The 27,035-nt window shown below is 37.0% G+C and overlaps 1 protein-coding gene across 3 annotated transcripts in view; it reads left to right on the top strand.

The window, feature by feature from the left end:
* LOC100661029 (natural killer cells antigen CD94-like) overlaps positions 1-24,001 on the top strand; it is a 35,799-nt gene extending 11,798 nt beyond the window's left edge. Inside the window, exons 1-7 of one of the 3 annotated variants that reach the window (XM_064284619.1) lie at positions 10,865-10,930; positions 11,008-11,102; positions 12,479-12,571; positions 12,719-12,781; positions 13,984-14,135; positions 16,230-16,333; positions 17,180-20,205. In XM_064284619.1, coding sequence (XP_064140689.1) covers positions 11,096-11,102; positions 12,479-12,571; positions 12,719-12,781; positions 13,984-14,135; positions 16,230-16,333; positions 17,180-17,300 — 540 coding nt within the window. In that variant the 5' untranslated portion in view covers positions 10,865-10,930; positions 11,008-11,095 and the 3' untranslated portion in view covers positions 17,301-20,205. The other 2 variants (XM_064284618.1, XM_064284620.1) reach the window with 2 other exon arrangements.
* The last annotated feature ends 3,034 nt before the right edge of the window (positions 24,002-27,035 follow it).

The raw sequence follows: 27,035 nt of genomic DNA, 5'->3' as shown, positions 1-27,035 counted from the left end.
CAGTCAGACCATTAAGTCTGGTCTTTTTATGAGAATTTGGGGTCTGCATCCCACTGTTCTCCTGCTCCCTCAGGGGTTCTCTGTTGTGTTCCCTGTCAGGGCAGTTATTGGTTATAGCTGGGCACCATCTAGTTCTTCTGGTCTCAGGATGATGTAGTCTCTGGTTCATGTGGCCCTTTCTGTCTCTTGAGCTCCTAATTACATTGTGTCCTTGGTGTTCTTCATTCTCCTTTGATCCAGGTGGGTTGAGACTCATTGACGCATCTTAAATGGCTGCCTGCTAGTCTTTAAGACCCCAGATACCACTCTTCAAAGTGGGATTCAGAATGTTTTCTTAATAGATTTTATTATGCCAATTGACTTAGATGTCCCCTGAAACCATGGTCCCCAAACCCCTGCCCCTGCTTTGCTGGCCTTCGAAGCATTCAGTTTATTCAGGAAACTTCTTTGCTTTTGGTTTAGTCCAGCTGTGCTGACTTCCCCTGTATTGCGTGTTGTCTTTCCCTTCACCTAAAGTAGTCCTTACCTACTATCTAATTAGTGAATACCCCTCTGCCACCCTCACTCTCTCCCCCCTCTCATAACCACAAAAGACTGTTTTCTTCTCAGTTTAAACTACTTCTCAAGTTCTTATAATAGTGGTCTTATACAATATTTGTCCTTTTGCAACGGGCTAATTTCACTCAGCATAATGCCTTCCAGGTTCCTCCATGTTATGAAATGTTTCACAGATTCATCACTGTTCTTTATTGATGCGTAGTATTCCAGTGTGTGAATATACCATAATTTATTTACCCATTCATCCGTTGATGGGCACCTTGGTTGCTTCCATGTTTTTGCTATTGTAAACAGTGCTGCAATAAACATGGGTGTGCATATATCTATTCGTGTAAAGGCTCTTATTTCTCTAGGATATATTCCAAGGAGTGGGATTGCTGGGTTGTATGGTAGTTCTATTTCTAGCTTTTTAAGGAAGTGCCAAATCGATTTCCAAAGTAGTTTTACCATTTGACTTTCCCACCAGCAGTGTAGAATTGTTTCAATCTCTCCACAGCCTCTCCAACATTTATTATTTTGTGATTTTTGGATTAATGCCAGCCTTGCTGGAGTGAGATGAAATCTCATTGTAGTTTTGATTTGCATTTCTCTAATGGCTAATGATCGTGAGCATTTCCTCATGTATCTATTGGCTACCTGAATGTCTTCTTTAGTGAAGTGTCTATTCATATCTTTTGCCCATTATTTGATAGGGTTATTTGTCCTTTTGTAGTTGAGTTTTTGCAGTATCATGTAGATTTTAGAGATCAGGTGCTGATCGGAAATGTCATAGCTACAAGCTTTTTCCCAGTCTGTAGGTAGTCTTTTTACTCTTTTGGTGAAGTGTTTGGATGAGCATAGGTATTTGATTTTTAGGAGCTCCCAGTTATCTAGTTTTTCTTCTCCATTGTTAGTAATGTTTTGGATATTTTTATGCCATGTATTATGGCTCCTAAAGTTGTCCCTATTTTTTCTTCCATGATCTTTATCATTTTAGATTTTATATTTAGGTCTTTGATCCATTTTGAGCTCGTTTTTGTGCATGGAGTGAGGTACGGGTCTTGTTTCATTTTTTTGCAGATGAATATACAGTTATGCCAGCACCACTTGTTAAAAAGATCGTCTTTTCCCCATTTAACTGATTTGGGGCCTTTGTAAAATATCAACTGTTCATATGTGGATGGATTGATGTCTGGATTGTCAATTCTGTTCCATTGGTCCATGTATCTGTTGTTGTACCAGTACCAGGCTGTTTTGACTGCTGTAGCGATATAATTGGTTCTAAAATCAGGTAAAGTAAGGCCTCCCACTTTGATCTTCTTTTTCAGTGACGCCTTGCTTATCCGGGGCCTTTTTCCCCTCTGTTTGAAGTTGGTGATTTGTTTCTCCATCTCATTAAAGAATGTCCTTGGGATTTGGATCGGAATTGCGTTTTATGTATAGATCGCTTTTGGTAGAATAGACATTTTTATAATGTTAAGTCTTCTATCCATGAACAAGGTACATTTTTTCACTTGTGTAAATTCCTTTTGTTTTCTTGAGGGTGTGTACCGTAGTTTTCTTCGTATAAGTGTTTTACATCTCTGGTAAGATTTATTCCTAAGAATTTTATCTTCTTGGGAGCTACGGTAAATGGTATTGATTCTGTGATTTCCTCTTTGATGCTCTTTTTGTTGGTGCAGAGGACTCCAACTGATTTTTGTATGTTTATCTTGTGCTGAACTCTTCTACTAGTTTCAGTAGTTTTCTTGAGGATTCTTTAGGGTTTTCTGTGTATAAGATCATGTCATCTGCAAATAGAGATAATTTGACTTCTTTCTTTCCAATCTCGATGCCCTTTATTTCTTTATCTAGCCTAATTGCTCTGGCTAGGACCTCCAAACCAATGTTGAATAAAAGCGGTGATAAACGGCATCCTTGTCTGGTTCCCAATTTCATTGGGAATGCTTTCAGGTTCTTTCCATTTAGGGTGATGTTGGCTGTTGGCTTTGTATAAATGCTCTTTATTATGTTGAGGAATTTTCCTTCTATTCCTATTTTGCTGAGAGTTTTTATCATGAATGGGTGTTGAACTTTATCAAATGCCTGTTCTGCATCAATTGATAAAATCATGTGATTCTTGTCTTTTGTTTTATTTCTGCGGTGGATTACATTAATTGTTTTTCTAATGTTGAACCATCCCTGCATACCTGGTGTGGACCCCACTTGGTCATGATGAATTATTTTTTTGATATGTTGTTGAATTCTATTGGCTAGAATTTTGTTTAGGATTTTTGCATCTACGTTCATGAGGGATACAGGTCTCTAATTTTCTTTTCTTGTGGTGTCTTTACCTGGTTTTGGTGTCAGGGATATGGTGGCTTCATAGAATGAGTTTGGTAGTATTCTGTCCTTTTGTATACTCTGAAATACCTTTAGTAGTAGTGGTGTTAACTGTTCTCTGAAAGTTTGGTAGAATTCTTCAGTGAAGCCTTCCAGACCAGGGCTTTTTTTTATTGGGAGTTTTTTGATTACCTTTTCAATCTCTTCTTTTTTATGGGTCTGTTTAGTTGTTCTTCCACTGTTTGTGTTAGTTTGGGTAGGTAGTGTATTTCTAGGAATTCATCCATTTCTTCTAGGTTTTCAAATTTGTTAGCGTACATTTTTTCATAGTTATCTCATATGATTCTTTTAATTTCAGTTGGATCTATTGTAATATCACCCATCTTATTTCTTAATCAGGTTGTTTGCTTCCTCTCCTGTTTTTCTTTTGTCAGTTTGGCCAGTGGTTTATCAATTTTATTGATTTTTTCAAAGAACTAGATTTTGGTCCTGTTAATTCTTTCAATTGTTTTTCTGTTTTCTATTTCATTTAGTTCTGCTCTAATATTTATTATTTGTTTTCTTCGGGGGCCTGAGGGTTTCTTTTGTTGCTCTCTCTTTATTTGCCCAAAGTGTAGGGATAATTCTTCGATTTTGGCCCTTTCTCCCTTTTGGATGTGTGGATTTATTGATATAAATTGGCCTCTGAGCACTGCTTTTGCTGTGTCGGAAAGGTTCTGATAGGAAACGTTTTCATTCTCATTGGGTTCTCTGAATTTCTTTATTCCATCCTCAATGTCTTCTATAGTCCAGTCTTTTTTGAGCAGGGTATTGCTCTGTTTCCAAGTGCTTGATTTCTTTTCCCTGCTTTTCCTGTTATTGATTTCCACTTTTACGGCCTTATGGTCAGAGAAGATGCTTTGTAATATTTCAATGTTTTGGATTCTGCTAAGGCTTGCTTTAGGACATAATATGTGGTCTATTCTAGAGAATGTTCCACGTGCACTAGAAAAGAAAGTAAACTTGGTTGCTGTTGGGTGGAGTGTTCTGTAGATGTCTATGAGGCCAAGTTGGTTGATTGTGGCATTTAGATCTTCTGTGTCTTTATTGAGCTTCTTTCTGGATGTCTTGTCTTTCACCAAAAGTGGGGTGTTGAAGTCTCCTACTATTATTGTGGACCTGTCTATCTCACTTTTCAATGCTGATAGAGTTTGTTTTATGTATCTTGCAGCCCTGTCATTGGGTGCATAAATATTTAATATGGTTATATCTTCTTGGTGTATTGTCCCTTTAATCATTATATAGTGTCCTTCCTTATCCTTTATGATGGTTTTAATTCTAAAGTTTATTTTGCCAGAAATTAATTTTGCCACTCCTGCTCTTTTTTGATTGTTGTTTGCTTGATATATTTTTTCCCCATCCTTTGAGTTTTAGTTTATTTGTGTCTCTAAGGTGTGTCTCTTGTAGGCAGCATATACACGGATCTTGTTTTTTAATCCATTCTGCCACTCTCTGTCTCTTTTTTGGTGCATTTAGTCCATTTCCATTCAGCGTAATTATGGATAGGTAAGAATTTAGTGCTATAATTTTGATGTCTTTTTTTGTGTGTTGTTGAGAGTTTCTTTTTCCCTCTTAATTTTATGTGCTGAGCAGATTATCTTTATGTATTGTCCTTTCCTCATATTTGTTGTTGTTGATTTTGTTTCTGCTGAGTCTCTACTTTTTTCTTGCACTTTATTTTGAGGAGTGGGATAGTTTGCCTCCTTTCTAGTTACTTTTCTACTTACCCCTATTTTTCTAAATTTAAACCTAACTTTTATTTCTTTGTATCACTATATCGTCCTCTCCATATGGAAGGTTTATGATTGGATTTCTTAGTCCCTCTTTATTATTTTAATGTTGTCTGCTTTTATATAATAACATCGCTGTTACTCTGTCTTGTGCTTTTTATATATGTATTTATGTATGTATATAAAATCTTGCTTTGTTTTTTTGGATTTCCCTATCTGGGTTGATTTCTGGTTGCTCTGCCCAGTGTTCTAGTCTTGGGTTGATACCTGATATTATTGATTTTCTAACCAAAGAACTCCCTTTAGTATTTCTTGTAGTTTTTTTTTGGTTTTTATGAATTCCCTCCACTTGTGTTTATGTGGAAATGTCTTAATTTCACCTTCATATTTAAGAGACACTTTTGCTGGATATATGATTTTTGGTTGGCAATTTTTTCCCTTCAAATTTTTAAATATGTCATCCCATTGCCTTCTTGCCTGCATGGTTTCTGCCGAGTCGTCTGAGCTTATTCTTATTGGCTCTCCTTTCTGGGTGACTTTTCATTTATCCCTCACTGTTCTTATAATTCTCTCTTTATCTTTGATTTTGGCAAGTTTGATTATAATATGTCTTGGTGACTTCCTTTTAAGATCTGCCTTCTGTGGAGTTGGATGAGCATCTTGGATAGCTATCTTCTCATGTTTCACAATATCAGGGAAGTTTTCTACCAACAAATCTTCAACAATTCTCTCTGTATTTTCTGTTATCCCTCCCTGTCCTGGTACTCCAATCACTCGTAGGTCATTTCTCTTGATAGAGTCCCACATGATTCTTAATGTTTCTTCAGTTTTTTTAATTCTTTTATCTGATTTTTCTTCAAATATATTAGTGCCAAGTGATTTATCTCTGAGTTCAGAAATTCTGTCTTCTACATGCCCAATTCTGCTCCTCTGATTTTCTATTGAGTTGTCTACTTCTGTAATTTTATTGTTAATCTTCTGAATTTCTGATTGCTGTCTTTCTATGGATTTTTCCAGCTTCTTAAACTTTTCATTGTTCCTGAATAATCTTTCTAATTTCTTCAATGCTTTATCTATGTGTTCCTTGGCTTGTTCTGCATATTGCCTCATTTCCTTCCTGATGTCTTGAAGGGTTCTGTATATTAAAATTTTGTATTCTGGCTCTGGTAATTCCAGGAATGGACTTTCATCTAGAAGATCCCTGGATTCTTTGTTTTGAGAGTTTGTTGAGGTGATCATGTCTGTTTCTTTATGTGGCTTGATATTGACTGTTTTCTCCAAGCCATCTATAAGTTATTGTGTTAGTTTATGCTTGGTTACTGTGTCTTAGCTTCTTGTTTTGTTTTGTTTTCATATACCCAAATGGGTTGCCTGAGTGAGCTAGCTTGATTTTTTTTGCCTTTGGACCTCTGACGTCCCTTCCCCAGATTGCTAGAGCTGTTTTCAGGTATGTCAACTTAGGAGTGCACTCACTTTTCTGGTATGAATTCAGCTCAGGTTTCCAGGTAGCTCATCATCAAGTGTGTGGTACAGGCTCTGTCCTACAGTCTTAGAGGAGTGTGGGTGATTGGCGTATATACCAGTATCTGATTGCAGCAAGGGGTCATGCTCTGAACAAGGCAGGAGGCTGAAAACTGACCCCTGAGTGCCTCTGAGGAAAGCGCTGCCCTGTTCCCTAGAGCGTGCAGGTGGGTGGGTTCTGCAGATGGACAATGGGCACCCAAAGTTTTTGGTTGTAAGGACTGGGAGGTACCAGTTATCTTTGGACCCCTGTCGCAGGTGGCTAGGTGACCTGAGTAGAGCTACCAGTCCCTTGGTCCCTGATGTGGGTAGGTGAGGACCTTGTTTAATAGGCAGAGCCATGTCAAACATCAAACACCCACCTTTCCATCGCACAGCTGAAACAGTTGGATTCTGCTAACAAGTGCGTATTCTCCCAAAACAGGCCTCACAGGTCCATGCAGAGCGGAAAGGTGCTCAAAATCCATGGTCCATTTATGCCTGGACAGGAGCCGCTTCTGTCCTGAGATCCCCCGGTTAGTGGAGCTAGCAAATTATCTTTTCCCCCAATTGCAATTTTTTTCCTTCCCCAAGACCAGGAGGATGGCTCTAGTTGCTCAACAGTGCCTATCTCAGGTCCAGGGAATTCAGCTGCTGAAGCCGGCTTGGGGATGGGGGGCACATTAAAATATATGTAAGTACTTAGCTTTTGCCTAGAGCATTGTTCTTCTCAGGTTCTGGAGGTGTGAGTAGGCTGAGTGGCTGGCTGCTTCTTCCTGAGGAATCTGCAGCCGAATGCTAGTACTGCCAAAGCTGCCGCTCGGGGAATGGTGCCTGAGGGCTCCCCCCAATTCAGGCTCAGTACTCCTCTCTGCTTCTTAATGATCTCTGCCTCCTCCTGTCCCTCAGTTCATTTTTTAAGCTTGCCTTTGAAGCTCAGGGCTACCAGCTTGCCACAAATATGCTTGTTTCACTTGTTTTCTTGGGGTCTTTGTTGTAAAGAGGGCTCGCTGGAAGAGTCTGTCTATTCTGCCATCTTGGCCCTGCCTCCTGGACAACCTGGATTGTATTCTTTCACCATATCTATTCAATGTGTATGCTGGAATAAATGAAGAAGAACGGGGCATCAGGATTGGAGGAAGACTCATTAACAACCTAGGTTATGCAGATGACACAACCTTGCTTGCTGAAAGTAAAGAGAACTTGAAGCACTTGCTAATGAAGATCAAAGACCACAGCCTTCAATATGGATTGCACCTCAACATACAGAAAACAAAAATCCTCACAACTAGACCAATGAGCAACATCATGATAAACGGAGAAAAGATTGAAGTTGTCGAGGATTTCATTTTCCTTGGATCCACAATCGACAGCCATGGAAGCAGCAGTCAAGAAATCAAAAGACGCATTGCATTGGGTAAATCTGCTGCAAAGGACCTCTTTAAAGTGTTGAAGAGCAAAGATGTCACCTTGAAGACTAAGGTGCGCTTGATCCAAGTCATGGTATTTTCAATCGCATCATATGCATGTGAAAGCTGGACAATGAATAAGGAAGACCAAAGAAGAATAGATGCTTTTGAATTGTGTTAGTTAAGAGTATTGAATATACCATGGACTGCCAAAAGAATGAACAAATCTCTCTTAGAAGAGGCACAACCAAGATACTCCTTAGAAGCAATGATGGCAAGACTGTGTCTTACATACTTTGGATATGTTGTCAGAAGGGATCAGTCTCTGGAGAAGGACATCATGCTTGGCAGAGTACAGGGTCAGTGAAAAAGAGGAAGACCCTCAACAAGGTGGATTGACACAGTGGTTGCAACAATGGGCTCAAGCATAACAACGCTTGTGAGGATGGCTCAGGACCGGGCAGTGTTTCTTTCTTTTGTGCATATGGCCGCTATGAGTTGAAACCTAACAACAACAACAACACACAATTTAAAAAGATGGAAAAATTTTGAATTCATTGAAGCTGAGAAATCAAGCTACAAATCTTGTGTGTCGTTGTTCTTGATGAAAAGCTCATATTTACAAAAAGGTTCATCTATAGGAATACTAAAAAAACTAAAGCAGTTATTGTTGGAGCCCTATTGGCAAAGTGCTTAAGAGCTACGACTGCTAAGCAAAAGGTCAGAAGTTCGAATCTACCAACTGCTCCTTGGAAATCCTGTAGGGCAGTTGTACTCTGTCTTATTGGTTTGCTATGAGTCAGAATCAACTCAGTGGCAATGGGTTTGGTTTTTGGTTTTGGCTAGTTTTCACCAAGGCGATTCTGACTCATGGCGACCCCATGCGTATCAGAGTAAATCTATACTCCGTAGGATTTTCAATGGCTTGTTTTTACGAAGTAGATTTCCAGTCCTTTCTTCCAAGATGCTTCTGGGTAGAGTTGAACTTCCAACCTTTCAGTGAGCAGTGAAGTGTGTTAACATTTTGCACTCCACTGGAATATTACAGTGCTTAAAAAACAAAACAAAAACCCCACAAAACTTATTTTGGAGTTTGCTGTTACATGAGAATGAATGGTAGATGGTATGTCAGAGACTAAGTTATAGGTAAGTTATAGATCAAAGGTTCTGAACTCAAGACACACAATCTATCTATCTATCTTACCTTTGAAATTCACACTAAAGTCCTCTTTTGAAGACATGAGTGTTAATTGAAATAAAAGAATATTATCTGAATGAAATAACACAACAAAAATTACAATAATTTAAATATTAGTAAAAATAGGGTTTATTAGAACAGCTGCAGTCATGTTCAAAGGATCTTAAGGGATTAGAACACTGGAGAGTAAGGTGTTGAAAGAAGATTTCAAGGCAAAATGAGTGAAGTATTGAAGGGTGGCCTTTAACCAGGTGTTTTAGGCTGGGTTCTCTAGAAAAGCAAAACCAGCGAAGCATATATAGACATATATGAAACTCTGGTGGCCTAGTGGCTAAGTGCTATGGCTGCTAACCAAAAGGCCAGCAGTTTGAATCCACCAGGCACTCCTTGGAAACTCTATGCGGCAGTTCTACTCTGTCCTATAGGGTCGCTATGAGTCGGAATTGCTTTGATGGCACCGGTTTGGTTTTTTCGGCTTATATATATAGAGAGAGAGAGATTTATATCATGGAAATGGTTCACATGGTTGTAGAGACCAGCAAGTCCCAAGTCCATGAGTCAGTCTGAAGGCTTCTCCTGACTCATATAGCTGAGGTCTGTGGGTCAGACAACATGCTTCAGGCTCACAGGCTGTGGAGGCTGATGAAATGCAAGATTGGCAGGTAAGCTCCTAGCTCAAGTCCCAGGAACTGAAGGTTAGATGAACAGAACAGGAGCCAACTGCAGGATCCAGAGTGAAGAAAAGTCAGTGAGCTTTGGCAGAAAGTCCACATATATTGAATGCAGGCCACACCTCCAAGGAAATTCCCTTTCAGCTCATTGGTTGCTTATAGCAGATCTCATTATGGAGGTTACTACAACATTACATAGCTGTCGAACTACATCCTAACAGCCAAACCACTGAGATTCATGGCCGATTCAAGTTGACACACAACTTTAACCATCAAATCAGGTGAGAGAGCTTTAGAGCACAGATGTGTGTGTGTGTGTTTGTATACATATAACAGTAATGAGAGATCTGATGTTTAATTGTATGTGTCAACTTGGCTAAGCCACGATTACCAGTGGTTTGGCCAAATACTAGACTAGTTGCTGCTCTATAACATAATGTAATGTACCAACCTTGTGTAATGTAATCTAATGTAATCAATCAACCAGTTGAAAGTGGTCTTTCCTTAGGTTATTGTCTGTCTTTGGACTATTAATAGATACTTTGGCAGAATTCTCTCCCTCTTTTTCTCTCAGCTCTGTACTTTTCCCTCATCTGACCTACAGGTCTTGAGATGCAAGCCTGCGGTAGTGTCCACCTGATGCCTGACCTACAGCTTTGAATTTGTCAGCCCCCACAATCCCATGAGCCATTAGAAGTTTCTAGGCTGTCACCAAACCTATGAATTTTGAACTTTGAAGCCCCATAATTGTGTGAGCCAGTCCCTTGAAGTAAATCTTTCTCATTCTATATATATATAGGTCTCACCAGTTCTGTTTCTCTGGAGAATCCTAAGACAAGAAGATACTCTGGTTCTACATTTTTTCCTTTGCCAGTCCTGGCTGATTTAGTGAAGCTGGAATGGGAAATACAGAAATGAGACATGGTTAGACCAACTACTCTGTGCAAAAGAAAAGAAATAAAAATCTACGGAAAATATAAACACGGAGAGATAGGTTTGATTTAAAATATATTGCTCCTGTGCCCTGGAACAAGATTGCTTGTTTTAAACTTAAGTAACTTTGGCCAGTTACTTAGCCCTACTCAGCCTCATTTTTCTCACTGGTAAAACAGGATATTTATAATATCTTCCTTTTCCAGTGACTTTTATAATCATATGAGTTAGTATATGTAAAAAGATTTAAACTGTGTTTTGTGCAGAGTGAATTTTTATTATTATTAAAATGGGAAAATTATATGTAGAATTTTATTGCAGTAAGTAAATTTACCTTTTGTTTGCCCATTTTTTTAAATATTTTCCAAATATATTTTGAAGACGACTTTGATGTTGAAACACTAAAAGTAAAAACAAAACACAGACTCCCTCTCATCTTCTTTTCTGCTAATCAAAGTGTTTCTATTGCAAAAATACAGTGAGAATTTCCTGTATTGTGATATCCGGAACATTTTAGAAGCTAGTAGTTATACTGCTTCTTGCTCAGTACTACACATATGTGGCTCACCAGTAGATGCTGCAGGAACATATGTAAATACACCTTTTTTTCTTTCTCTTTTTCTTTTATAAGTTCTTCACGCACAACTTTTGGATTCTTTTGCTTCCAGCCCAGCTCTGTGATCGAGATCGAACACCACTCTTCCCCAACAAGCACTCCTCGCAGCTTCCCTGCATCCACCTGGGACATCATCTCTCATGGCAGGTACGTGTGCCTCCAGTCAGAAAATCAACAGATAAAGGGACCCAAAACAGGCATCCCATGGACATGGCTAATTTTAGGGCAGAGCTTTAAGAGAAAGGAATATAACCGACAGAGAATTTTTTAGTCTTTCCCTGTGTCAGCACCTTCTACATTTATTTCAATTTCTTGATTCATCATTCTGTAACTTATAAATAGTCTGGAAAGCTTTTCCAACAGAGGGGCTTCTTATATGGATAAGTCTAAATTCTGAACGAGAAATGAATTCCCCTGGTTATATTATGATCAATATAATTCTAGTATTGGAATAAATAAATTATGCCAGATATAAATGATACAATACTTAAAAGTCTTTGATTTTTTTTTCTTTAGCACTCGTCTTGCGACCCCCAAATCTCAACCAGACTAACAGTTTAAACATTGTTCTATTGTCACTGACATTACTCTTTGGGAGTGTGCTGAAGTCAGTGCAGAACCTCCTAAAGTTGAATTGTTTCAGGAGAAAGGCTATAACCAAGTAATTTTGGGTAAGAGCAAAAAAGAAAAAAAAAAATGGGTTGTTTCTATATCATAATTCAATGTACTGGGAAGTGAACTCAGCACTCCAGAGAATTACTCTCTACATTTGTTTTGGAATCTCTCATCCCTAGTTCCAAAGTGCTCCTCTCTTTGTCTTATACTACGTCTACAGAGCTATGAGCAGCTAAACATTTCTCAAAGCAGAGCCTGTACTGAGATTAGCAGAAAGACATACTACCAAACACTATTATTGTCAGTGATCATGGTAGAATATATTACATGAAAGACACTGGGCTTAGACAGGATTGAATTTTATGTCTGACCTGCACACTTGCTAGCTTTGATACCTTGAGAAAACGATGTTATTCTTGGACTCTCAATTTTCTCATCTACCTGGTGGGAACCAGGCTATTTACCTTGTGATTTTTCCTGAGAGGATAAAAGTAAATGCCTTTAATGTAAGCATATAAAAGAGAAGTTGAAGGCCCTTGATGTCTTTTTTACTCTAGATCTCTAACCTTCTTTGCCAATTAAAAACAAAAACAAACAAAAAAACTAATGTTAAATTTATAGAGTTGGTAGAAGAAAATGTGTGGATAATCTCACTAAGGAATAATGTACCCCACCAAAAAAAAAAAAAAAAAAAATGCTGGTATTGGTTGAAGTTTTAAATGGAATGTCTTCCTTTTGCAGTGGTTCATTGGCAGGGTGATTGTGTTATCACATGAAAGACCTGAAGACTCAAATATCTGTGTGTGGATCCTGAGAGTTCTGGATTTTCTCTCACTGGTTTTGCTTTTAAGAGCTACAGCCACTGCATTTCCTCTTTAAGTCTTTGCCTTTTCTCTCTTTTTCTACAGCTTTTCAGAACAATTTATGGAACCTGATTTCTGGAGCCTTGGCAGTAGTGTGCCTTTTGTTGATGGCTGCTTTGGGAATTTTATTGAAAAATTGTAAGTTTTTCTAGGCATCTTATAAAGATCAATGCTATGATAAAACTATTTAATAATAAATGTTGCATTTGGCTAGGGCATGATATTATCTCATGGATACATTTAAACCTGTACTTAATTATGTGAATTTCCAATAATTTCTTACAGCGTTTGCCACAGAAAATATTCAGCCAATACCCAGTCCAGGATTCACTCTAGAACCCAAGAAAGGTAGGCTCCAATGTTTCGAAATGCTCAGTGTTGGTAGAACATTAAAATAGACAGTTTTTTTTTTTTTTTGCAGAGAGTAGCATGATGGCTTATCATATATGGTAATATAAGTGTAATTCCCTAATTTTAGGACAGTCTCATTCCGTTGTTCTCTAATGTAAGCATGATTAAATTGCCTTGAAAGAGCATCATTTATATGTTACAGGCATAAGGATAATATTAACATGAAATAACAGTTTTCTGTCCTCTATGAATGCACGTTGTTAACTAGCAATTTATAAATAAACTACAGTAAATATTACAGTTAATCCTAATACCCTGCCTGTGTCTACTTTCCTATCTCCATTACAGAAAGTACTTCCTTTAATGTACCTACACTTCCATTAGTAGTTATATCTCAGAATATAGCCCCCAAATTTCTGCAGTTATAAAATCTGCTTATACAGTAAGAACCAGCTTAAAGTACAATTTCTGAATGAATAGATTTTCCCCCAGTGCACTCCAAGTTATCTCTCCTTCTGTGACCCCATGGCATTTGATTTATCTCTTATGTAATTTCAGCAACATTTATTTGGCTAACATTCAAGTATCTACCATGTGTCATGTCTTTTGTTACTGAGGATGAAGAACGTTGACGTCATTACCACTGCTAAACTCTTATCAGACTTCAAACTAATTGTTTTATTTGTTATCATTTTTGAAAAAAAATGAAAACATAAGATCTCATCAGCGCATGGTATTTTTTTGACTCAGAAAATATGATAAAATGCTTTCCTCGTTTAAGTCACCTCTCTTTGATCTGGTTAACTCCTATTTGTACTGCAGAGTTCAGCTTTGGTTCACTTCCTGAAAACAGAATCTTCTAACCTCCCCCCACCCATATCCTGTAATGTGCTCTTTTAATATACTAAATTTCCTTTGTATACGTACTAAAATTATCATGAAATATAATTGATAAATGATTGGTAATTATATGTCTTACTCTATCTCTAGAATATAATCTCCATGAGGAAAAATGATAATGTCTGACTTGTTCACATTTATAATCCTGAGGGTAGCACGCGGCAGTGCATGTAATGGTGTGTGTTCAAAGACTATTTGTAGAGAAAAAAAAAAATAGCAAATCGTGTTTGATGAATAAACAGCAATAAATATATTTGAAATCTCCAATGTCATTAATAATGTTTTATTTTTTATCTTAGGCTCTGGCTGCTGTCCTTGCCAAGAAAAGTGGATTGGGTACCGATGCAATTGTTACTTCTTTTCCAATGAACAAAAAACTTGGGCAGAAAGTAGGGATTTCTGTGCTTCTCACAATTCCAGTCTTCTTCAGCTGGAAAGCAAAGATGAATTTGTATGTACTCGTGTTTCCACATTTTGTTTGTTCTGGAAAACAATATCTAAGTAAGCTGAAGATCTTAAATCAAGTCTTTAATCAGAGAGTAAATGGGTGGCCATATTTGAACAATGATTATTAACTGTCTGTACTTAAGCAATTATTATAAAACCTACATAACATTGTTCAAAGAATTACATCTAGGAATAAAATCAATATGCCAGATGAAGTCAAAGGAATTTTCTGGATGGCTTTAAAGTAATAGATCATTACTTAACCATTTTATTCAAAGAACCAACTGAATGACTTTGGAATATTTAGTTATTTTGATTGAATTTATAAATTATTTTATAATTATGTAGCTTCAGACGTGTTTCTGGAATACACTACGACAATTCCTAAGGTCCCATTCATAAGAAAAGTGATCCAACAGAATGCAAAAAATGTCAAGCAATATCATTTATATCACAAGCAAGTAAAATTTTGCTGAAGATCACTCAAAAACAGTTTCAGCAGTACAGCAACAAAGAACTTCCAGAAATTCAAGCCCAATTCAGGAGAGGATATGGAATGAGGGATATCATTGCTGATGTCAGATTGGTCTTGGACGAAAATAAAGAATACCAGAAAGATGTTTACCTGTGTTTTTTTGACTATGCAAAGGCATTTGACTGTGTGTATCATAACAAATTGTGAATAACATTATGAAGAATGGGAATCCTAGAAGACTGAATGAATTGTGCTCGTGAAAAACATGTACATAGACCAAGAAGCAGTTGTTCGAACAGAGCAAGTGTATACCGCATGATTTAAAGTCAGGAAAGGTTGCATTAAGGTTGTATTTCACCGTACTTATTCAAGTGTATGTAGAGCAAATAATCTCAGAAGCTGGGATATATGAAGAAGAATGTGGCATTAGGATTGGAATAAGGCTCATTAACATACATGCAGCTGACACAACCTTTCTAGTTGAAAGCGAAGAGAATGTGAAGAACTTACTGATGAAGATCAAAGACCACAGCCTTCAGTATGGATTATTTCTCAACCTAAACCAAAAATCCTCACAACCGGACCAGTAAGCAACATCATAATAAACAGAGAAAATATTGAAGTTGCTAAAGATTTCATTTTATTTGTATCCACAATCAACGCCCATGAAAGCAGCAGTCAAGAAATCAAATGACATATTGCATTGGGCAAATCTGCTCTTTGAAGTGTTGAAAAGCACAGGTGTCACTTTGAGGATGAAGGTGTGCCTGACCATGCCACAATATTTTCAGTCGCCCCATATGCATGCAAAAACTGGACAATGAATTAGGAAGACCTAAGAAGAATCGATGCCTTTGAATTACGATGTTGGTGAAGAATACTGAATATACCATGGAGTGAAAGAAAAATGAACAAATCTGTTTCGAACTCACAGCCAGAGTGCTCCTCGGAAGCAAGGATGGCAAGATTTCATCTCACATACTCTGGGCATGTTATCAGGAGGAACCAGTCTCTGGAGAAGGGCATCACGCTTGGTAAAGTAGAGAGAGGGTGAGCTAAAAAGAGGAAGACCCTCAGCAAGATGAATTGACACAGTGGCTGCAACAATGGACTCTAGCTTAACAATGATTGTGAAGATGGCCTAGGACCATCTTTCATCGGAATCAACTTGACAGCAGCTAACAACAACACTGAAAAAGTATAAATTGCCTTAGATGTATGCAGAGACTGAGCTGAATAAAGGCTGAGTAGGTCATACCCAGGAGATTTATCCCTTGAGATAGTGTTGATTCTACAGACTTTCAGGGTGGAATTTCTGATCTGCTGTAAAAGGTACATTCATGAGAACTCTAACTCATAGACTATATTATGTTTTATATATTTTTGTAACAAAGTTTTTACTCCTTTAGTGAGATTTTGTGGTATTTTTCCTACATAAGTGAATGGGTGTGATAAATGAGAAATATGAGCCACAAAGTGGTACCTTCTAAATTAGAAGTCAGGAATGATTTCGGTTCATGCAATTGATAGGCTGATTCTGATGCTCTGACATTTTCTTAAAAGCACACTCTTCCCAGAGTACATTTAAATTAGATTACAGTGTCTGTCTCTGTTTCCAAACAGAGCTTTAGGATCTCCAGTGGACTTTATTACTGGATTGGACTCACTTATAATGAAAGACGTGGTGCGTGGCTGTGGGAGGACGGCTCTGCTCTCTCCCGGGATCTGTAAGTTTCTGGCAGCCTGGTGCTGCCTTTTCTACTCTTCCTGAGTTTATGCTTAGATCACATCAGTGCAGGTAACACCCAGGAGCACTGCAGTAATCGCATGCCCAGGGTGTGAGGTTACAGAAAAGAGAAGAGTGTAGCAGAATACAATTGCAGGCGAATCCAGAAAATTCACGTTCATGCTCAGGTCACATGAAATTTAGTGTTCTTGGGCCCGTAAGATAACTTTTGATATTTTTGTTTCCTTTTTTCATGGAGCAAACACATAGACGTGCACATACAGGCACACATCCTCACATCCTCACATACACCCGAGCGCTGACTCAGCAGTCCCGGCAGTCCAGATACAGCAGGATATGCCTTCCTTTCTTTATTCTGCTGGAGCCAAAATTCTCAACATACTCCCAATGTTTCAAATATTCTGGGTTTATCTTCTGTATGTTCGTAAACTTTGAATGTTATTTTCATTCATAAACATGTATTTCCCACATAATACAATGGTGACTTATAAGCTCTGATTTGATTCTCTAGACTGAATCAGGTAATGCTTTTTTCAACAAAATAAAAGTACGTTATGCGTCAAAATGGTTAACAATTAAGTCAAGAATAATAACAAAAAGTCTCCAGTCCCAAAACTATTTATTTTAGAGGGAGTAACTAAGGTTTGTGCAACAATGTAATCTGAAATCTAAAAACCATGGTTATTAAAGCAAAAAAAAAAAGATTCAATATGTTAATATCTCATTGAAATGCTTCTGAAAGTTCTATCATTAATCTGAATCATCACCATACCTGAGTATTTTCATACACCTTTCCCAGATGCTAATATTTTTGTCTTCATTACAGGTTTCCATTGTTTCAAACTCTAAATCGACAGAACTGCATAGTGTATAAACCAAGCGGTAGTATTTTGGATGAAGACTGTAGGGAGAGATTTCCTTTCATCTGTAGGCATCAGCTTTTTTAAGTGTTTCTTGGGGTTGGGGAGCAATGCAGTTTCAGGTTTACCTTTTATATTATTACTAATTATCTACTTCTTAAGTCTATAATTTTTTCAATTTTTTGTCTTATACAATTTGTGCATATTTGAATCCATATATTTTAAAATTGCTTAAATTTCTGTGCCTATACTTGAATTTTTAAGCATCAAGATAAAGAATGTTACAAATATTTAGATTTTATTTTATGTGTTTAATATTAAATGTATTGTAGTTTTATGCATCATTTCTTGCAAATTATCTCTGTACAAATTTCAGTTAAATTTAAAACACCAAATAATGTATATCAACCTCATTTCAGTGCTTCATATGATGTAACTAAATTGGGAAGAACCATCTTCATCTTCCTAAAAATAAAAAAATATTTTAATGCTTTTCATTAGCTCTTTCTGGAGATATATATATATATATATATTTGCTTTAGAGCTAAAAGTTCCAGTGCTATATGCTACATGACAAAAAAAAATATGTTATCCAGCTTCAGATCAAAACAAATTTTGGCTCTTTTCCTTAATGCTCTAAATTCTGAAGAACAACTGAAGTTTTTGGCCATTACTTCAAAATATGTGTTTCCAATATGATTGCTTCCAGATTTTGCAAGGGGAATGAGAATCCAAGTCGTCCGGGGTGCCCCAGAACTTTCTTACCTCATTTTTATGCATCAGGAAGAGTCATTTACATGTGCATTGAAGATCTTATTCTCAAATTAATAAAAAAAAATTTTTTTTTTCCTAAAAGTCTTGCATCGAATACTACATAATTCACTTTTTATCTTTTGATGGTTTTTTAAGAGAGCCGAAAAAAGGGTGGAGATAATGATAAGTTCTGACACCAGGGACTGGCTGGGATCTTCCTGACCTAACAGCCACCAAAAGCCAATTCCTTTTTATGACTGTTGCATATGTATTTTAAAGAATTTGGATTGACATCCTTATTTCCTTTTTACTTTTATATTTCAATTAAGTGAAAACAATCAATACCTAATAATTGATCTTAATATATAAAAAATCAAGTTGTTGTAGTCATCTAATGCTGTTATAACAGAAATACCACAGGTGGATAGCTTTAACAAAGAGAAGTTTATTCTCTCTCAGTCCAGTAGGCTAGAAGTTCAATTCAGGGTGCCGGCTCCAAGGGGAAGATTTCTCTCTCTGTTGCTTCTGGAGGAAGGTCCTTGTCCTCAGTCTTCCCTTGGTTTGGGAGAATCTCAGCACAGGAACCTCAAGTCCAAAGGATGCTCTCTGCTCCTAGCGCTGCTTTCTTGGTGGTATGCGATCCCCAGGTCTCTCTGCTAGCTTCTTTCATTTATATCTCAAAAGAGATTGGCTTAAGACACTACCTAATCTTGGAGATCCCATCAACATAACTGCCGCTAATCCATCTCACTAACATCATAGTGACAGGATTTACAACACATAGGGAAATCATATCAGATGACAACATGGTAGACAATCACACAGTATTGGGAATCAGGACCTAGCCAAGTTGATAGATATTTTGGGGGGGACACAATTCAACCCATGACACAAGGAGAGAAAAGAACCTACTAGATTTTATTTCTTAAAGAATAAATAAAATAGGGCTACAGTACTGAACTTTTCATGCTCTTCTATGATGATTCACTTAGGAAAAGTGCACATAGATTGTCTGATGGAAGATGCGGATTTTAAAATGCTTGACCTCTGACTAGAGAAATTATCTATGACACTTTCTGAATATTTAAAATATTTTGGTTTTATTGTTCATGTGTTTTTAAAGTAATATACTTTTAGTTAAACTAAAAAACAAATCAATAGAATAGTGGCATATAATGAAAATCAAGTCCCATGTCTCAAGTGTACCATCTGCCTGTCCTCCTCCCGTGAGGCGCTGTTTCTTGGTTTCATTTTGCTGTTTATAGTGGTTTTCTCTGTAAGAACAAGAGAAATATCACTGTTTATATTTAGCCACATCCAAGTAAGTATAGGTTCAAGGTTGTTCTTTTTCATGTCATTGCTCTCTCAGGTGTTTTAAGCCACATCTGAGGGCTCACAGACATTTATTACAGTTCCAAGAGGAGGGAGAAACAGAAGGTGTTAAATATGATGGGAGATGTCTAGTTTTAGAGGGTAATTCATGCTAAAATTTATTTCCACTGGAAGAAGGAAATTCCCCTTGCCTCCCAGTTACAGTTGAGATGTTTCCTCAGCTTGCATATCACTTCAGGGCACTGATAACAGAAGGTATTGACTTGAATGTAGATATTGGTCATCCAAGGGAGAGTATCTTTCTCACAGCATGATCACATTATATTAGATGTGCTCAGTCCAGGCCCACTTGAATGCTTCCTCTCACCTTTTATGGTCTTCAGTAAGGGGGGAGGGAGAATTTTTTTAAAGGCAGGGCTTTCTATCAGCTGTTTTTTTTTTTTTTGCTAATGTGACATGAAATCTCTTATATATTCTCTGGGGAAAGGCACTTTATTTTTTCCTCTTTACAATGGGCTAATGTACATGGAAGTATCCAGTTGAGTAAATATCTCTGTGTTGGGTGTAGAACAAGGAGAAGAGAGGTAAGAAAATGTGGCAAATACACACACACGCAAAATAACAAAATATGATTGCCACATGTCAGTTTATACTAACGTAAGTTAATCCTGTAATCACCACTGTATCTATTTTGTATTGCTATATAACAAATTACTGCGTATTTAGAAATTTAAAACAACAAGGTTGTTACTACAGCTTCCATTGGGCAGAACCCAGGAACAGCTTATCTGGGTCCTTTGCTCAGGGTCACACAAGGCTGTAGTCAAGGTCTTGGTCAGACTGCTTCTCAGCTGGAGCTCTTGTCCAAACTCATTCAGGTTGTTGGCACGCTTTAATTCCTTGTGTTTTTCAGGCAAGGCCCTCCGCAACTAGTGGCTACCCTTCTCCATATGGAATTCACATCATGGCTGCTTGCATCTTCAAAGCCAGAAAGAAAGTGTCTCTGGTTCCTCAATCTCTGACCTCTAGACTCTTTTAAAATGTTCATCTACTTAGATCAGGCCCACCCAGTATTACCTCCTTTTTGATTATGTCAAAATCAACTTAATTGTATCTGAAAAATTTTCTCACCTTTTCCATGTAACCTAATCTCATCACAGGAGTGACATTCCATCCTATTCACAAATCCCACCCTCACTCAAGGTGGGGCAGATTACAGAGGGCATTTATACCAGGAAGCTGGAATCTTAGGGACCATCTTAGAGTATTGCCTATTACACCAATTACCTTAGTTATCTAGTGCCGCTATAACAGAAATACCACAAGTGGGTGACATTAACAGAAAATTTTTTTCTCACAATTAGGAGACTAGAAGTCCATATTCAGGATGCTGGCTTTAGGGGAAAGCTTTCTCTGTCAGCTCTGGAGAACAGCTGCTGTTTCTTCAGATTCTGCTTCCCAGTTCCTTGGAAATTTCCATGTGTCTTGGTATCTATCTTACTCCATCTCTGCTCACTGGTTTGCTTGTTTAATCTCTTAGATCTCAAAAGGGATTGAGTAAAGGTACACCTTAGGCTAACTCTGTTTCATTAACATAGCAAAGAAAAGCCATTCTCAAATGGGATTATAACCATAGGCATAGAGGTTAGAATTTACAGCACATATTTTTGGGGGGCACTTTTCAATCCATAACATGAACATACCCATATAAAATGAAACTTTCATTTCTCATTTTATTAAATTTAATCAATGCCTTTTGAATCTTGATAAGATAGCTGAGAATTTAAATCACACATTCTGCAACAAGTAATTCTATTCAATTTTTCCCAATATACTAATTCTCAGCTCCTCCACAGTGACAAGTAAAACCTCACATAGTATGCCTGAGAAGGATGGAGTTATTTTAGCCATATGAATTGGAGCAGTTCTTTTCTTGTCTTTAGGGATGCCTAAAATCGTTCTCTTATTCTTGGTCAATATGGGGGCAGTGGACTAACTGACTAACCAACTAACTAACCAACCAATTTATAGTGTGCTAGGGGCCAATTTGCTTATTCATAGCTTGTGCCTGAGACAACTAGTTAGATATCCAGTCTTCACTACCTGATTAGATGGTCATAAGAGACTGCTGGAAACTGCTAGAGCTCTCTTGAAATCATATTTTGTCACAGAGACATCAGCAGTCCAATATAAGCATGAAGCATGTTTTGTGCAATTAAAAAAGACATTGGGAGCTTCTTCCTGAACGTCTCTTGGACCCCCACTGCTTACATATATTCTCTTTCTCATATGTATCACATTTTTTTTTACTCATATAAAGCGTTATCTGAGTATGTTCTGTTTCACTTTATTATTCATTTCAATTATCTAACCCTGAGAAATCTTTGGAATACTTAAACCTCCTTTTCCATTTCCATAGTTTTGAGACTTTTTTCTTTATACCTTAGCGCAGGGATTAAAAATATTTTGTGAAAATGTACAGAAATATTTTCAGCTTTGTGTGTTAGTCTGTGTTTCAACTTCTCAGCTCAGCCATTGCCTTGCTAAAGATGTCAGAGACAATAAGTAAGTAAATGGTGCAGCTGTGTTCCAAAAAACTTCACTTACAAAAACAGATGGTAGGTTGGATTTGGCCTATAGGTTGTAGTTTGCCAACCTCTGCCAAAATGTACAAATGAGGATATAAAACACCAATCCTATTCTCTACTTTGCCTTACCTTTTTCCAGTTCAGTTCTGACCAATTGTGAATGGACCTGTACATTTTTCAGGATAAAAAACAGTTTTGTCCTTGATTGTCTGTCTGTGGTAACCATCAATAATCCTCACCTTCTGGTGTTTGTGTCCTTCTATAATTTTCTTTCACATGGTATTAGGGTTGTTATGTATGACCAATAGAACAACAGTAGAAATGATGGGATGTTGCTTCTGAGGCTAGGTCATAAAAGAAAGTGTGAATTCTGCCTCTTTTGTTTCTCCCAGATCAGTTGATCTGGGAGCAGGTAGTTACCAAGTTGTGAGCTACCCTGTGTAGGGGACTGTGTGATGAGGAATGGAAGCCTCCTATGGAAAGTCACAAGGAACTGAGGCCTCTTGGCAGGAGCCATGTCAGTGAGCCTTCTTGGAAGCCAAGTCTCCAGCCAGAGTCAAGCCTTCGGATGACTACAGCCCAGCAGACTTCCTGACAGCAACAAGAGATCCTGAGCCAGATCCATCCCTAAAGCTGTTTAGGATTCCTGTCCTTCAGAAACAGTGTGAAATTATAAATGCTTGTTGTTTATTTATTTGTATAAACTTAGGGAATGACACCTTATGAGCTTCATCCACACCTGGGTCTCATGAGTTTCTGGACTTTGAGCTGATGATGTAATAGGATGATACTTTTGGGGGCCACAGAAGGGGATGAATGTATATTGCAAGTGGGAAGAGCAGAAATAATTGGTGGCCAAAGGGTGGCCTCCTATATTATTCAGCCTCCTAGATGGTCCCTAATGGCCCCCACCTCCTGATATTCTCACCCTTTTCAAATAATCAACCATATTCTGTTAAGGTTGATCTGTATGAGCAATAGAATATGGCCAAAGTTATGGTATGACACTTATGAGGACAGGCCATAAAAGAGAGTGAGGCTTCTATATTCCAAGGTGCTTGGGAAAATTTATAATCTCACCAGCAGTTTATGTGAGTTTGTGTTGCTCCTTTTCCTCTCCAACACATACTAAACAAACAAATAAACCCGTTGTGCTCAAGTTGATGCCAACTCATAGCAACCATATAGGAGAGAGTAGAACTGCCCCTTCGGCTTTCCAAGGCTGTAATCTTTATGGAAGTAGACTGCTACTTTTCTCTTCCATGGAGTGGGAGCTTTCAGTTTGTAGCTGAGCACTTTATTCACTGTGCCACCTGGACTTCTACATTTGTGAAACTCTCACATATCATCTTCATCCTTCATCAATGTAGATAACACACTCATCACCCCGGAAAGTCTCCTAGTGACCCCAAGTACTACTTTCCTCCTGCTCCTACCCACACAGATGACTATAGTACGGATTTTGTTAGCATAGATTTTCATTTTTTAAAGCTTTGTGTATACATATATAAAATATATATAACATAGAACCATGCAGTTTGTACATCTTTTGTTTGGATTTTTTAGCTCAACATAATTATTTTCAGATTGATTTGTGTTGTTATGCGTATCAATAATTGATTTCTTTTTATTGGTGAGTAGCGTTCCATTTTATGGGTAAAACACAATTCATCCATTCCCTGGTTGATAGATATTTGGGTTGTTTCCATTTTGTGGTTATTACTAGTAAAGTTACCATGTGTATTCACTCACAAGACTGTGTTTGGACATAGATCTTCTTTTGGATAAAAATAATTTTCTAGGAGTAGAATGGTTGGATCATACGGTAGGTGCTTGTTTACATTCTTAAAAACCTGTCAAACTGTTTTCCAAAGGGATTGTTCCACTTTATATTCCCACTTGCAGTGTTTGAGAGCTCACTTCCTCCACATCTTGGCCAGCACTGGAATGATCTTTATACTTTTAGCCATTCTAATTAGCATGCAGTATGGAAACCCTGGTGGCGTAGTGGTTAAGTGCTACGGCTGCTTACCAAAGGGTCAGCAGTTCAAATCCGCCAGGCGCTCCTTGGAAACTCTACGGGGCAGTTCTACTCTGTCCTATAGGGTTGCTATGAGTCGGAATCGACCCCATGGCACTGGTTTTTTTTTTTTTTTTGGTCATTCATTGTGTATTTAATTTGCATTTCTCTAATGAATTATGTTTTCAAACATCTAGTTATTTGCTTATTTGCCGTTATTTACCTCTTTCTTGGTAATTTTTCTGTTCAAATAGCTTGCCAATTTTATTGTTTTTACTTATTGAGTTTTGATAATTTTTGTGTATTCTGTATAAAAGTCCTTTATCAGACAGATGTCTTGAAAAATTTTCTCCCAGTCTGAGGTTTGTCTTTTCATTCTCTTAGCAGTGTCTTTCAAAGAGCAGAAGTTTTAAGTCTTGACAAAGTCCACTTTATCAATTTGTTCTTTTATAAATCATGCTTTTCGCACCATTTCTAAGAAAGCTTTGGCTAAATCAAAGCCACAAATTTTTTCTTCTCTGTTTTCTTCTAGAAGATTTATAGTTAGATTGTGCATTTAGATCCATGATTTACTTTGAATTATGGGGATTGGACATATTTGATGTAAGGGGTGAATCAAAGATTTTGTTTGTTTTGTTTTTGTATACCTATTTTTTCCCACGCTATTTGTTAAAAATATTATCCTTGCTCCACTTAAATGCCTACACACCTTTGTCAAGAATCAATTTTCCACATACGTATGGATCTGTTCCGAACTCCCTGTTTTGTTTTATAGATCTGTTTGCCTCATTTTGCATGGAGAGCACACTGTTCTCTTTACTCTAGCTTTATAAAAATCTTGAAGTCTAGTTGTGATCACCCTCCAGCTTTGTTAATATTTAAGTTGTTTTGGTTGTTGTTGTATTTTGCATTCTATATGAATTTTACAATTATCATGTCAATCATCAACAACAACAATTAAACCTGGGATTTTAATTGGAATTGCAATCTATCTATAGATCAGTGTTGGAAAAATTGCCATATCAACAATACTGAGTCTTCTGACTCTTTAAGTGTGTATATATCTTTTGCCTCATTATACTCAGACTTCTCTTAGCAAGATTATGTAGTTTTTAATAATATAATAATATGCAGCCTTTTACATTTTTATGAGGTTTTGCTAAGTACCGAATTGCTTTTGATCCTATAATAGATTATATGTCTTTTATTTCAATTTTTGGTTGCAAGTGTATATACAATTGACTTTTGTATTTATCTTTTATGTTTCAACCTTTTCACTCACTTATTCTAGCAGAATTTCTGTAAATTCCATTTGATTTTCAACACAAACAATTATATTATCTATGAATAAAGACAAATTTCCCTGTTTCTTTTCACAACTAGATGCCTTTATTTCTTTTTCTTGCCTGTTCACAATAACCAGAACATTCAGTACAAACTTGAATACACTAGTGAGAGTAGAGCTCATAGTCTTATTCTTGAACGAAAACAATCACTTTTTTATCTTTATATTTAATCTTAACTGTAGGGTTTTGTAGATGACCTTTACAAGGTTGAGGAAGTTCCCTTTACTCCTGTTTTGCTAAGTTTTTATCAGGAGTCCAAATGTGTTTTTATGAATTTATTTTTCTGCATCTATTTAGATCATATGGTGTTTCTTCATTAATTTGTTGATGTGGTGAATTACATTAATTTATTTGCCAGTGTTAAGTTGATCTTTCATTCCTGGAATAAACTCCACTTGTTCATCATCTTATTTTCAGCAATTACGGGCTACAGCTTTTTTTTTTTTTTTTTTTTAAAGGAAATACATGACACAGAAAGGCTGAAATAAAATATGTTGACAACACAGTCATCTTACATTGATATCTTAGACTACTTATTTTTTGAGAGCTTATAGTAAGTCTTCCTTTTACTGGTTAAGAGCATAAAACAGATTTGAGAGTAAGGATATAAAATAAAGGGAATTAAAAAAAATAACATAGTAGCTAAACCTCTAGCCTCACAGAACAAAAAGGGTCACCTGATTCCAAATATCCCCCTGTTTTCTCTAAAATCCACAAAATCAACAAAGAAAGAAAACAAAATCATTCAGAAATCCTGGCCTTTCAACATTTCTGGGAAACAGAGAGTACCACAAGCTTCAAAATACCTGTAATCAGGACAAAACTCTTGTTCCAGCCTACCACTGCATTCCTGTGGTGAGGGGAAGGACGGTAGTCTTTAGAAAATGTTATTAAAAAAAGAGAATGGAGAGTTAGGTGAAACAGACAAAATTAATCCAGGAAGAGAAAAAAAAAATAAAACAAATATCAAAATACTTAACACAGGTTCAGAGCTGGAATTTCATGCCACTGGGAAAAGGTTTGAGAGGATGTGATATATATTAGGAGTGGCAGCCTCAGAGAAGTATTGCTCTGTAGGAGAATAATGATGCCATGGTGCCCAATAAGTTATGACTGTGTAAGAAAAGAAGTAAGATGGGGAAATTAAGGATCCTACGGACATGAAAGAGAAAAAAAGACCAGCTTTGTGTCATTCCCATCATCAAAATCAACGCTATCCACAAAAGAAATGCACAGTATAGGGAAGAACTAACAGAAGAGGGAACTCTCTAACTAGGAACATTGTTCACAGAATAAATAAAAGGAAGAGAAAAAACAGACCACGTTCATACAAGTTTCTGTTAAAAAAAGAAAAAAAATCAGAGAAAGTGAATAAAAGATTTTTGCCTATGAAAAGTCACCCACTTAAAAAAAAAAAAAAAAGCAGCCACAGAGTGGAAAAATGGCAATGAAATACTGTAAATTGAATTGGATATCTTCACACAATCATAAAAACAAAGAACAAAAATGTCAAAAAAAAAAAAAAAAAAAAAGATTGAACTGAAGCAGGAGTTGATGGAACTCCAGAGTTAATAGATGCTAAAAGTAGAGATGAACAAAATAGGCAAACTGATTTCATCAACAAAAATAAAGCACAAATATACAAAATAAGAAATGAGAAGAAAAAAACTTCATGCTGTTGTGTCGGTTCAGACTTGTATGGGAATAATTATCGCTGTAGAGGAAATTTTGTAAAAAGTTATGAGATTACTTTCTGTTACTTTACTCGAATCCTTTGAAAACC

The sequence above is a fragment of the Loxodonta africana genome, chromosome 4, assembly GCF_030014295.1.
Source record: "Loxodonta africana isolate mLoxAfr1 chromosome 4, mLoxAfr1.hap2, whole genome shotgun sequence".
Classification (NCBI taxonomy): Eukaryota; Metazoa; Chordata; class Mammalia; order Proboscidea; family Elephantidae; genus Loxodonta; species Loxodonta africana.
The sequence above is the reverse complement of the archived record's forward strand: the minus strand, read 5'-3'. Positions and strand labels throughout refer to the sequence as shown.